The sequence below is a fragment of the Pseudorca crassidens genome, chromosome 15, assembly GCF_039906515.1.
Source record: "Pseudorca crassidens isolate mPseCra1 chromosome 15, mPseCra1.hap1, whole genome shotgun sequence".
NCBI classification, from domain to species: domain Eukaryota; kingdom Metazoa; phylum Chordata; class Mammalia; order Artiodactyla; family Delphinidae; genus Pseudorca; species Pseudorca crassidens.
This window is the reverse complement of record NC_090310.1, coordinates 75,478,042-75,492,484: the sequence shown is the minus strand read 5'-3', so window position 1 is coordinate 75,492,484 and position 14,443 is coordinate 75,478,042. Positions and strand designations below refer to the sequence as shown.

Here is a 14,443-nt window from a genome sequence, read left to right as displayed (position 1 = left end):
TTCATTCACCAAATATTTATTCAATGCCTACTAGGTGGGGGGCACTGTTCTATGCTCTGGGGACAAAGCAATGAACAAAACAGAAAAAAAAGGTGCCTGTCGTCATGTTGCTTTCATTCTAGAGGGTCATTCTGATTCATTTTCCCAACAAATATGTATTGAGCAATCCGGTCCATGCACTGTGCTTAGTTGGGTTGATAAAAAATGTTCATGGTCTCTGTCCTCAGGGCACATATAGCTTAGAAGGAGACAGAAAATAGGTGCATAATTATAATATAAATGAAAAATAGAGTTATGGGGAGAGATGCAATTTAAATGGGGGTGGGAGTGGTTAGGAAAGTCCTCTTGGAGGAAGCTACCTTGGAAATGGGAACTGAAAGATAAGTATGATTTAACCTAATACCTGAACTTTCTAGAACATTCTAGATTATAGCAGAAGCTTCCAGTGTGCCCCTCTTCTGTGTCCTCTCAACATGCAGAGGCTTCCCTCCTGTTAGGACCTGTGATTCCCTGCCCTAGGGTTTTCATGGGACAGGCCAGGACAGGGAAATAACCCCCCCAGAAAAAGCCCTCAACCCACGATGGAAGGGAATGTGTAGATAAATATCCCAGCACCCTTGCTCCTTGGGGGAGTCAATTCTGAGGTGCGTTCCAGAGTAGCCCAGAGGTCCCCGGTGGTTCTGAGTCGCAGGTACCTGCAGCCATAGCTATCTACGTACCCTGTATTGGCTGCCTTCCCTTCCCTGCCTCACTTCCCCACTCTGTACCTCGTGCTTCCTGGGATCACCGCCCAACTAAACTACCAGCACTCACTCCTGGTCTCAGGCTCTGCTTCTGGGAAAAACTCGGAAGAGATGGGAGAGATGGTGGCAGGTTCCGAGGACAAAAAGCAACTCAGGACAAGTAAGAGAAAACAGGGCTGGAGAGTAGGGCAGGAGCCAGCTCATGGAGGGCCTTGGAGGCTGGGCTTAGGGTTTGTCAATGGGGAAGCCACTGACGATTTTTCAGTAGAAGAGAGACCAGGCTTGTATTTTAGGATGACCCCTCTGTAGGGGGCTGGCAAGGGCAAGAGTGGAGACCAGACAGCTGGAGGGGAAGGTGGCTGGGATTAGGTGATGGGATTGGAGAGAGCTGGCTGGTGATAAGTGACATGGACCAGGTGCCATGGGGCCCAGAACAGAGCTCTGGGCTTTGTCCCTGTCTTGAACGAGCCTGTAACTTGGTTTAAAGAGTGGTGGCGAGACACAGACACAAAAATCTTAGCCTAGATTACAAAGCCCTACGCAATCCATGGGAACTGAATTGTTGCACGAAGCTGTGGAACTTCTCAAAGGGTAAGAAGAGTGAAGGAATGGTTCTTGGGGGGCCGGTGGCTTTATTGGGGTGGTTAAAAACCATAGAACACCCAGCCTGGGTGGGCAACTCACTACTGCAGCCCCTTTGGGAAAGCCCTGCTTTTTTGCCCTAGCTGCCAAGTCTGCTCTGGTGCTTTCAGCAGCTCTGGACTCTGCCATCCTTTACCTAAGCCGTGCACACTCCAAAAACGCATGCCGGATTTCCCGCAGGCACTGCTAGACACATTAACGGCATTCCTCCTCGGCAAGAGATTTCTGCACCACCAACACCATTTTTATATTCTTTACAACATAACGGCAGACGATAAATCTATCTTGCTAATTACACATCCAGCTTGTTATAACCCTCATAAAAAACACGAGCAGCTGGAAAAGCCATGAGGTGATGTCAAATCATATTCCTGGACTCTAAACAGAAACAGAAATATTTTCCAGGCGCTGGTGTGTCTCATGGTTCCCACTCGTGTGTGGAAGCAGCTGCCAACAGGTCGCTTACCTCGGATGAGCTGACGGTGCATCTGTCCCCTAAAGCCGCGCCCTGCCACCTCTACCTGTCTCCTCGAAGAGACGGCAGACGTCTGGAGCATCCGCATGTGGGTTGATACAAAGCCCATGGGATCAGCAGGGTTCGGGTTTCAGTGGCTGGGTTCATTTTTGCATTTTTAAGGGCGTTTTGACATTTCTTGCATGGACCACCGGTCAACGGACAGCATCTGCCCGGAACTCTAACTGGATGGTTCCCCGACATAATTTGTCGGTGATACATTTGCAAAGCTGTTGCTAAGATCCATGCTGGAGCTGACAAGATGCCTCCCCCTTGTCTCAGAAAAATGGAAGGAAAATTAAATTCATCTGCCGGAGACACTAAAATAAACAACAGGGAAGAAGAAAAGTACTTTACCTCGTTTTTCAGCTAGGATTACTGGGTTTGGCCGAAGCACCTCCTAGCCCTCTTAGGAGAAGGGAGACAGCCGAAGACTACAAGCCTATATCCTATCAAGTGGATGTTGAATGTTTCACGTGTTGGAAGAAAAGGCATGGGAGACAATGGGAGAAGCTAATTAAAATTTCACATGTCAAGGGAAGATTCCATAGGCCTTCCAAAGCCCGGCTGACGCAAAGGGGCAGCTTGTTGGAGAAGGGGTCCTATGAACTGCCCTCGCAATTCCCAAGACAAACCAGCTGGACAGACTGTCACGTTGAAAAAAAAAAAAAGGAGGCAAAATGGATTCTTACCTTCCCGTATCTGGAGGCAAAAGTCCCCGTGAGTAAGGAGTGAAAAATAATTATTGTCTCATCCAAGTCCCACACGAACACACGCTGTGATGAAAGAGAGGGAGAGAATGGAGACAAATGCACTTGCTTGCATTTGACTTAATGTCTGCAGAAATTAATTCCCTGGGAGGAAAAATATGTCTTGAAAAACATTATCTTTAAGTTATAAAACATGTGACTCACGCATGTATCCTCGAGTCCCCATTCAACCTCAGCTGTGTAAAATATATTCTGATGGCCAAGTTTTTGGGTTCCTATCAACCCATAGATGCCAGAACCAAGACGCCTGTTCTTGCCTTTCACATAAAAGCTCAAAAGAGGAGTTCAGTCCAAAAGCAATAAAAATCGTAGAACTCATTTGACAAAATGAAATACTACCATTTTACGTTCACTGCTCACCGTAAGCCCAGCTACTTCTAAACATTTCTGTTTTTAGCAATTCTGCTGATTACCTTTATAACTCTAAATAACACCTTTACTTATTGATTTGCCAACTTTAAACAATATCTTTTGACTGGGCAATGGGAAAGATGAGGGTTTAGCTCATGGTAAATCTCCCCCATTTCTCCAGAATTTTATATTTTTCACATATGCGAACCCCTCTATTTCCAATTCCCATCAGCACTGGATATTTTCGCTTGGCTAAAACAGCAAACCCAACATGGAAAATATGGACACTGGTGTCCCTACCCGTTCCCACTACCTCCTTGCCTCTTGAAGAGCTGAGCTTCAGCGTCACTTTTGCATTGTCAATGTGGATAAACTGGTTTGTGCATTGGGTGTTATAATTGTATTTAAGACTTCTGTGCTCTGTCTATATGTTGATTTTAAAAGTTGGTAACCAGTATAGAGCATTTATGTACATCTTGTGATTACTCTTCACTGCAGAGCAAAGTAATGTGCTAGGAATTCACTTCCTTCTCTATGTATCTAATGTCATAGCTCCAGAGCCACTTTAAGGAGACTGTTCCTACCACCAAGGTCATGTGTATTCTCCTTTCTTATACTCCATCCTGATTAAAATCGTGCCATATCTCAGTTTGTTCATAGGAATCACGCCTGTTTGGAATAACTTTCTGTTTTTGCTGGAGCTTATTAATTGCTTTAATTCTTTTCTTGTTTCCAATAACATGCCTTCAGTAGAATTTCAAATTCAGCCACACCCTCTGTATCAAAGATGTTCTTCCTCTGTGACAGAACGTTCCAATGTGGACTGGATCATCTTCAGGCTTGTTACATAGCTAGCATCCTGAGACTTCCCTTTACTGCATTTCTGGGTCAGATCCACTGTTTTCTGGATCCCAAGTCTCTTTCTTGGTTTTCTTCCTTGTTTTGCTTGAGTACATCCTTAAGTTACTTCTTCTGAAAGGAGCATGGAAAGTAACCTTCCTGCATTTCTGCTAATCTGATCATGTCTTTATTTTGCTCTAAGGTTCCTCTGGGTGCAGAATTCCAATTGGAAAATAATGGCCTCTAGATCTTTGAAAGAATCTATCTTGTGTCAAGCATGATTAATGAGAAGTCTGATGTTTCACTGATCCTCAGTTCTTTACAGGTTTTACTTTTTTTCTCTTTGGATTTTTTTTTTTTTTTTTTTTGCAGTATGTGGGCCTCTCACTGTTGTGGCCTCTCCCGTTGCAGAGCACAGGCTCCAGACGCGCAGGCTCAGCGGCCATGGCTCACGGGCCTAGCTGCTCCGCGGCATGTGGGATCTTCCTGGACCGGGGCACGAACCCGCGTCCCCTGCATCGGCAGGCAGACTCTCAACCACTGCGCCACCAGGGAAGCCCTCTTTGGATTTTTTTAGGCTCTTTTCTTTATACCTGGCATCCTCGAATCCCATGAGGATATATCTAGGTGTTGTCTTTTTTCATTCATACTGTTCAGCACTCAAACATTTCTCAAGCCTATTTCTTTAAATAATGTCCTCCAATCTTTCCCATTGTTACATCTTTCTGGAATTCCCAATAGACAAATTAGATCTTTTGGATTGATATTGCTTATCCTTTAAAAACTGTGTTCTGTAATTTGGTCTTTTTGATCTATGTTCTCAGAGATTTCTTTAACTTTCTCTTCCAACCCTTCTATGAAACTTTTTTTTAAAAAATTTATTTATTTATTTATTTATTTATGGCTGTGTTGGGTCTTCGTTTCTGTGCGAGGGCTTTCTCTAGTTGCGGCGAGCAGGGGCCACTCTTCATCGCGGTGTGCGGGCCTCTCACTGACGCGGCCTCTCTTGTTGTGGAACACAAGCTCCAGACGCATAGGCTCAGTAGTTGTGGCTCACGGGCCCAGTTGCTCCGCGGCATGTGGGATCTTCCCAGACCAGGGCTCAAACCTGTGTCCCCTGCACTGGCAGGCAGACTCTCAACCCCTGCGCCATCAGGGAAGCCCACCCTTCTATGAAACTTTTGATTCTCACTATCATTTAAAAATTTACAGTAGCTTTTACTTTGTCTCTGAGTGTTCCTTTCCCAATAGCCTGCACTTCTTTTCTCGTGGATACAAGACCTCCTTGAATCGTTATAAGAAAACCAATCAGAATTTTTCTAAGGTCTTTTCTGTTTCTTAAATTACCTTTCATAGTTTATCCTATTCATTTATCTTGGCCTCAATTTTTTATATGCTGATTTTCATAATTTTTCTGGTGATCATTATTTTTAAAAACAAAAGGCCTGCGTGATGTAGCTGGTGTTGGGGGCAACAAAGGCACCTACTCAGTCTACCATCTTGAATGGGCCACCTTGGAAAACTCTCTGGGGGTCAGTGGTTGTATTTACACATTTGTAATGCCTTTAAAAGTAAAGAGAAAGGTAGTATCTAGAAGGAAAAAGGTCAATTAATACAGGTTTTCAAAACAATTAATAGACGTGAATATTATTTTGTGAATTTCTTTTTTTTTTTTTTTGCCTCGTGTCCATCTTGGCATCTCCCAATTCACGCCACTGGCCCAACTCCTTGCCAAAGTCCATTTTTACATGGAAATGATTCATTTAAGATAATTAGACAGCCATAAGTTTTTACTTATTCATTCAGAAACAATTTTTAGGGAATATTATTTTGTGAATTGTTTGATCTTTTACGTTTGTGTGTGTGTAAATGCTGCGTCATGATAATAAGTATTGTTCTTATTATGGGTCATGGTAAAAAAAAAAGTTGGAAAACCACTGTTTTTGAAGAGAGCTTCTGGGGTTTAAATATGCTAAGTCCTAATTCATCTGAACTAACTAGGCTGGATCAGTTAAACTTAGAAATTTTGGTAAGAGAATTCTTTAAAAAATCAAGTAATTTCAAATTTAATGCAGACTCCTTAATTTACAGACTATATCCTCTCTGAAGAGGGTCTGTCCCTCTTCCCCACTAGTCCCCCATTCTATCTCTCTGTGTTAGATTCTCAGTGGGTATACTGTTCCTGGTGGACACTCTGCTCGTGACCCTAACTCTTTAGCCCACCAGGGTTTGGGCCAGGGGTGGGCCCCTAACCCCAGCTGGGTCAGAGGCCTTTCCTTGGGAACTCAAAATTGAGACCTGGAAAGAAATTCATTGTCTTTGGGTGGCTGTTGGTAGCAATGTGATCTGAAGGACAGGGAAGACTAGTTTGCAGAGAGAGAGGAACAGAGGGGTGAGAGATGGAAACACGACCCAACACTTTTGCAGGACTTGGTTTTAGTCAGAAGTAGAGTGAGGGGCCTGGAGGAGAGCCGTGCCCACTGAAAAGACACAACCGCTTGGGGATTCTAGCACCTACACTGTGGAACATAGGGAGAGAAGGTGTAAATGCGTCTCCTTGCCCCTCCTACCTTCTGGTTCCAATATCTTGCTGACACCTGCTGTACCCTTGGCTCTTGGGTTCTAAGAGAATCCCTGTATCCTTAAAATAAACTCTGCTTTTTCATTTAAGCCAGCTCAAGTTGGTTTCTGGCACCTGCAGTTGAGGGATTTTAACTAATACATACTCAGAATTTTCCTCCTTTCCACTTCTCTACCTAATTTCTCTCTCGTGGGCTGCAGCCATCAGCAACGGTGCCAAAGACTTAAGAGGTGTGACCCATGCAAAACCTCTGTGCTGTTATTGAGCACGGCGGTGAAACACAGCTCACACCTTTTCAACTGTTCCTGCCCAGTGGTACTTACTCTGGAATCAAGAAGCAGATGTTTCCAGAATAATATCACCCCATAATCCTTCCATGCCCCCCCTTCTCAGCTTAATGGAAAAATGTCTCTCCACCCCCACTGTCCCCTACCAAGAGCAGAAACTACGTCAGGTGATTGAATACATTTTTAAAAAATATTAAAGTACGTGTTGCTCTCCAGGATTTCTATAGCTCTGCAACTTCAAGCTGGTAGAAAATCCTCAGGCATCTGGGAAGGCAGAAAGCAAGCGTGATCAGGAGTGAGTAAATTTTCTTCTAGCCTTGTGCCAAGGCCTAATCCCCCTGAAGGGCTTGTGCCAAGTCTCCTTGGTTTTAGAAGGCGGTGGCTTTAAGAATTAGAGGAAAAGCAAGAACAGAATCCTCTGGACTGAGAAGAGTCCCATAAGCAGTGGGAATACTTGCTCTCTGGCAGGTCCCGAGGGCAGTTGAGCTCACAGAAGAGATGGCTGTGTATACCAAGTGTAGGGGACGAGTGTGATGTGCAAAATATTTAACACTTCCTAGGATGATCGGAACAGACACCAGCCACAAACAACTGCTACTGCTCTCTTAGTGAATACTGGCTGACTAGCACAGCCCTACTAGTGAGCTGGTTAGCTAGTACAGCCCTACCAGTGAATACTGGCTAAATGTCAAGTGTCTTGGTATTGGCCATTTGTTGTTGGGGTCCCCAGCATCCAACTCCTTCTTAGAAGGAGCATCTCGATTTTCTTTTCCCTTTGTGTGCTACCTCGGTGAGACTCTCAATCAGGGGCATGAGGATCCAGGCCAGGCCAATGGGATGCTGCCTCCTTGGAATCGGACATCAAGTGACATGGCGCTAGAATCTCAAATATCTCGCTCTCCAGAAGGGGCCGGCACCCTGAAGGTTCCCCAGATTCCCCAGCGTGGTCTTTGTTACTATTCTTTCTAACCTTGGTTGTATCACTTCCTCTCCATGCTGTTCCCTCCCAGTAGATCCTTCTTTGCTTGAGTGACCAGAATTGGTTTCTGTTGCTTGCAACCGAAGGATCGCAGCTAATACTCCAATGTTCTCACTCTCAACAAGGACTTTTATGCTCAACATGTGGCATGGAAACCCCAGAGAACAGCTGGACTTTCAGTGACCACTGCAGGTACTGACAATGAAAAAGGGAGCAGTCACCAAGCCACAATGGACAAAAGAGGCTATGATTCTGTTTTCTGAGACCATTTGAACCCTGAGATTCTCATAGAATTCTGGGAGGGGAAAGGCCCCATTAATGAAATGGAATTTCCTACCACCCCAGTGGGTGGGGACTCAGAGTCAAAACGACACAGATTTTAAGGAAATGATGAAAATGGTATTTCTTAGCTTATCTGAGTTTGCCAGCTGACCTTTGTAGCTGCTACATAATTTGTACAGGATTATCAATAGGGATGTGATGATGCTGCATTTGGATATCTTGACAGTGACTCAAGCTTTGCCAATACTACCCATGTACACCCATGGCACACTCAAGCCAGCAACATGACTGCCTTTTGCAAACAAGTACGAACTCGTGCGTGTGCCCCTTTTTCTCCCTTGATAGGTAACAGTTGCTTCTGTCTGTTTTGGGGGCATCCATCTTGCCTCTGTCCCTTCTAGCGGTCTTCCCCATCTTTCATGCATGCTGTGCTTTTTTGTTTGTTTGCTTGGGAAAATGTCAGTGCCTGACCGATAACTCCACACTTGCTTTATTATAATAAAGATGGGCGCATCCCTTAGACCAGTAGCGCTCAGTCTGGGCTGCACTGGAATCACCTAGGGAGCTTAAACATACTGACACCTGGGTCCCACCCCCAGGGAATCTGATTTAATTGATCTGGGCTTGAGAATGAAGGTTTCTCAAAATTCCCCAGGAGATTCTCATGTGCAGCCCAGATGGAGAACCACCGAGAAACTCAGAATTACAGAAATGATGCAAACTTATTTGAGCCAGCCTCCTGTCTTCAGGTAGATAAATATCTAAGCCATAGTGGAATCACTAGGGGAACTTTCAGAACTCCCTGAAATGTCTAGTTAATTAGTCTGGGATGGGGTCTGGGCATCTGAATTTTAAAAAGCATCCCAGGTGATCCTATCATGTAGCCAAGGTTAAGAATCACTCTAACCCAGTGGGGAAGGTCCACTGTCCAATGTCATCTTTACTGGAGGCTCTCAACTTGTGGTGCCCAATGCACATAGCATTGTCTAGGAATTTGTTGGAAATGTGAATTCTCAGGCCCTGCCCCAGATCTACTGAACTGGAAACTCTGGGGGGTGGCCCCAGCCGTCTGGGTTTTCGCAGGCCCCCAGGTGATGTTGTTGTGGCTCACATTTGAGAATCACCCATCTTTACCATCTCTAGGGTCACTTTTCCTAGCCTGGCCAGTCAACGGTGCTTCCGTGTGGCCAACCGAATTCTTCCCTCCTTTCCACCAAGGGCCCTTTTCTCTGTTCCTGCACTTTGTGAACACACGGGGCCATTCTCCCCCAGACAGAACTCTGCCCGACGCCTCCTGTTCCGGCCACATGTGGAGATGACATTCACCAAGTCAGGCAGAAGCCTCTGAGTTACCTCAATCTCATTGTCGCCTGCTGGGGAGGGGTCACTGCTCCGCTTAGACCGGCCTCGGAGCTTCCCGTCAGAGGCCCGGTGCGGCCTGTCTGCGTCTCCCTCTTTTGCTGGCGTGGAAGGTCCATTGTGCGTGTTATATTCACCTGGCGTAGGAGAGGGAAGGGCAGACATATCAGAGGCTTGGCTGAGTGTGTCCTCCCACGAACTATTACACCAGAACCACCTAACTCCAAAGTGGGAGGTCCCCAAGGCAGCAGCGAAGGCAAAGATCAGTAGAATCAAAATTACTCTTGAAAGTGCCTTAAACTGCCCATTCATAATCATTCATACACCCAGCAAAGATTTACTGAGTAGGTATGGTTCCAGGCACTGGTTCCATAGCACCTAAATTCTAGAGAGAGGAGAGACACATTAGACAGACAAGTAAATATATAATACGCCAGGTGGGGACATATGTTATAGAGAATTGACAAATCAGCTAAGAGTGCAGGAGTGCTGGGAGGTTACTCATTTTTTTTGTTTGTTTGTTTTACATCTTTATTGGAGTATAACTGCTTTACAATGTTGTGTTAGTTTCTGCTGTACAATAAAGTGAATCAGCTACATGTATGCCTATATCCCCATATCCCCTCCCTCTTGTGCCTCCCTCCCACCCTCCTTATCCCACCCCTCTAGGTGGGCACAAAGCACTGAGCTGATCTCCCTGTGCCATGCATAGGGGAGGCCTCATGGATAAGGGGACAGCCGAGCAGGGATCTGAGAGAAGTGAGGGCAGGGGCAGCTGGGGAGCTACAATTCCAGTGAACGGAGTTTTGTGTTTACAACTGTCTATATATCCTAACGCCTGAGAATCCCTAGACAAACAGAAGGAAGAAAATAACATATATATGTAGCTGGGCATCAAACTCTTCTACCTTTAAGAGAGCCCTCCCTTGGGGTGAATGGGGCGTGTGTGGGGAGAATTCTCTAGGTTCCTATCCCTAGGCGGCTTGCTCCCCTTTCTCTACTAAAAGCCAGTCATTTAAGCTTTACTTGTTAAGAAATTTGTCAGCTTGAGGTTATATAGGCAAAAGCGTCCAGCACAGGGCTGGCAATTAGGAGATGTCAGTAAATGATTTAAATTGTGTTCTGGCTTGACTACACCTACATACACATGGGGATCAGTGAGAAGGTGCAGGGCCGAGGGTGGGCACCTGTGGCTTCTCATCGAGGTGGTGTTTCCGGACACAGTGTACTGAGAGGCTGCCAGGGTCCTGCCCTTGGGCAATTGTCTAATAATCCTGAATGAACAAGTGGGCAGCACTTGTTCCCAGCACTCAGTTCCCAAAGCCAGCATCCAAGTTGTGTTGTTTTTTAAGCACAGAAGTTTTAAATACATCTTATTAGCCTTTATCGTCTTTATTTAACTAACAAGGGAACTGAGGCTTAGTGAGATGATGTACTCCTGTTGTTACCCTACAAATTAGTGGTAGAGGCAGAAGTAACATTTGGGCCCGCCCTTGTCACTAGAGTGACAGAACTGTAAACCAGCATGGAACCTTAGAGGACGTTCCATCCCGCTCTCATCTTACAGCTGCTCGTTTTAGCTCCCAAATGTACCCTGTGGACTCCATCTCTCCTTCCATAATTGCCAGTTCTTGGATCATCGGGGGGAAAATGCTTTTGTATAAAAACGCTTGGCAATGGACTAATTTTTTTCCTACCCTGGAAGGAATATTTCCCTCCAAAACCCAAGGGACTGAATTTTTTTTTTATTTAATATTTATAAAACTGCTTAGCCGACTAAGGACATAATAAGAAAAGATGTGATTTTTGAGTTGTCAGAACTGTTGGGCTGTCTCCAACTCCCCCAAATTTTTAGGATACAGCCTTAGAGATTCCCAAACATCAAACTAGCAAAGACTTTCTTTTGGAGGGTGAGGAACAGGCACTAAATAAATTCACAGATGCTTAAGAGTCATAAATAAAGTTTATCCTGATTCACTAGGTAGTTCTAAGGCTAGGGAGGCTTAGAAAACACTTGTTGGCCCCATTAAAATCCAGGCAAATATTAAAAAGAGGAGGAAACACCAGCTACCTACAAAATGTCCCAATAAAGTGTTATGTAGAGTCAATTTATTAGGGGTGCCAAAAAAAGCAGCCCTTTCTGACCATATACATTCTTGAGAATGAAGGGTCAAAATTCAAGGCCAAAGTCAGAGGTACACATGCTAGAGCAATTTATAGGAATCTTTCTTGGAGTCATTTCCCTCTTTTTATTTCTCCCTTTTTAATGTTTTTACTTCTTTATTTTAACAACTATACTGAGGTGTAATTGACATACAATAAACCACACATACTTAGAGCACACAGTTTGGTAAGTTTTGACATATGGTCACACCTATGAAACCATCACCACAATCAAGATAATGAACAAATCCAGCACCCAAGCGTTTCCTTGTAATTCCTTTATAGTCTCTTCCTCCTGCTTCCCGCCCAGGCAACCATGGATTTGCTTTCTTTCACTATAAATTAGTTTATATTTTTTAGAGTTTTAAATAAATGGCATCACTCCGTATGCGTGTACACACACGCGCGCACACACACACACACACACACGTCTGGCTTCTTTCAGCCAGCATAACTGTTCTGAGATTCAATCCATGTTGTCATGTATATCAATAGTTCATTCCTTTGTGTTGCTGAGTACTATTCTATTGTGTGGATGTATCACCATTTGTTCACCTGTTCACCTGGGGATGGACATTTGGGTTGATTCTAGTTTTTGGCTGGACTAAATAAAGCTTTTATGAACAGTCACTCATCAGTCTTTGTATAGACAAAAGCTTTCTTCTTATGAGAGAGCATGATTACCAGGATATATGGTAAGTCTACGTTTGACCTTTTTTTAAAAAAAATATTTATTTGGTTGACCAAGTGTATTTTTATATGCTAACAACAAGCAGCAGGAAATAGAATATTTTTAAATGCCATTTACAGTAGCATCGAAAAGTATGAAATATTTAGGGATAAATGTGACAAAAGATGTGCAATACTTGTACCCCTAAAACTACAAAACACTACTGGGAGAGGTTAAAGAAGACTTCAGTAAATGAAGAGATGTATCTCATTCACAGGTCAGAAGACTTACTATTGTTAAGATATCAATTCTCTACAAACTGATCAAACACAGCCTCTGTCAACATCCCAGGCTTTTTTTTTTGTAGAAACTGCCAAGTTGATCCTGAACTTCATAAGGAAGCACAAAGGACCTAGAATAGCCTTAACAACTCTGATATAGAAAAACAAAATTAGAATACTAACACTACCTGACTTTAAGACTTATTACAAAGCTGCAGTCATCAAGACAGTATGGTATTGACATAAAGATAGACTAGACCCGTAGATTAGTAGATCCGTGGACCAGCATAGAGAGTGCAGAAATAAACCACATGTATATGAATGTTCTTGACAAAGATTCAAAAGCAATAAAGGATAGTCTTCTCAACAAAAGATGCTAAAACGACTGGATATCTATATCCAGAAAAAACTGTACTTCAGTACATACCTCACATGACATACAAAAATTAACACAAAATAGAGCATAGACCTAAATATAAAACTTATATAAGAAAAAAGGAGAAAATCTTTGTGCTTTTGGGTTAGGCAAAGGATTCTCATATATAACACTAAAATCATGATCCAAAAGGAAAAAATATTTGATATAAATTGGACTTCATGAAAATTTAAAACTTTTGCTCTTCAAAAGACACTATTAGGAGAATGAAAAGACAAGTCACAGTCCAGAAGAATATAATTGCAAAACATATATATGATAAAGTAAGTTGTATTAGTTAGAGGTCTCCAGGGAAATAGAAGCAGTAGGATATAGACGTAGATATAGACAGATAGATATAGATGATATAGATAGAGATTTATTATAAGAATTGACTCATGTGGCTATGGAGGCCAAGAAGTCCCACAATCTGCCTTGCACAAGCTGGAGAACCAGAAAAGCCAATATTATAATTCGGTCTGAGACAGAAGGCCCAAGAACGGGGAGTTCCAATGTCTGAGGGCAGGAGATGAATGTCCCAGCTCAAGATGAGAGAGAATTTGCCCTTCCTATGCCTTTTTGTTTTATTTGGGCTCTCAATGGATTGGATGATGCCCACCCACATTGGTTAGGGCAGATCTTCTCTACTCAGCCTACTGATTCAAATGCTAATCTCTTCTGGAGATACCCCTCACAGACACACCCAGAAATAATGTTTTACTAGCTATCTGGGCCTCCCTTGGCCCAGTCAAGTTGACATAAAATTAACCATCCAGAATATATTTTTTAAAACTCTCAAAACCAATAATAAGAAAACAAGTAACCCAATAAAGAAATGGGCAAAGTACTTGAACAAACATTTCACCAAAGAAGATATAGGCATGGCAAAAAAAGCACATGATTAAGATGCTGAGTATTAGTCATTAGAGAAATGCAAATTAAATCATCAGTGAGATACTACTACATACCCCCTAGAAAGGCTATAATTATAAAGACTGACCATAGCAAAGGCTGGCAAGGTTGCAGAGCAACTGGAACTCCCTCAACCCTGCTGGTGGGAATGTGAAATGGTACAACCACTTTGGAAAACAATTTAGGAGTTTCTTAAAAAGTCAAACGTAGGGACTTCCCTGGTGCTGCAGTGGATAAGACTCTGTGCTCCCAATGCAGGGGGCCTGGATTTGATCCCGGGTCCGGGAACTAGATCCCACATGCATGCCGCAACTAAGAGTCCGCATGCCACAACTAAGGAGCCGGCGAGCCAAAACTAAGGAACCCACGAGCCACAACTAAGGAGCCCACCTGCCGCAACATCCTTGTCTTGTTTCTGGTCCTGGGGGGGTAGCTGTAGGTTTTTTTGTAGCTGTCCTATTTTAGTCAGTTTAGGCTGCTATAAAAAAAAAAATACCACAGACTGGGTGGCTTAAACAATAGAGATTTATTTCTCACAGTTCTGGAGGCTGCAAAGTTCAAGATCAAGGCTCTGGCCAGTTTGGTTCCTGGTGAGAGTCCTCTTCTTGTTTTCAGATGGATGTCTTTTTGCTGTCTCCACACATGGTGGGGAGA

General features: G+C 43.7%; 1 protein-coding gene across 6 annotated transcripts in view; it reads right to left on the bottom strand.

Moving 5' to 3' along the window:
* EYA2 (EYA transcriptional coactivator and phosphatase 2) overlaps positions 1 to 14,443 on the bottom strand; it is a 287,148-nt gene that overhangs the window by 70,594 nt on the left and 202,111 nt on the right. For all 6 annotated transcript variants that reach the window (XM_067708330.1, XM_067708331.1, XM_067708333.1 and 3 more), the window contains exons 8-9: positions 9,343 to 9,485; positions 2,592 to 2,675 (exon numbers count right to left, since the gene is read on the bottom strand). In XM_067708330.1, the coding sequence (XP_067564431.1) occupies positions 2,592 to 2,675; positions 9,343 to 9,485 (227 nt within the window). The remainder of the gene's footprint in view (positions 1 to 2,591; positions 2,676 to 9,342; positions 9,486 to 14,443) is intronic.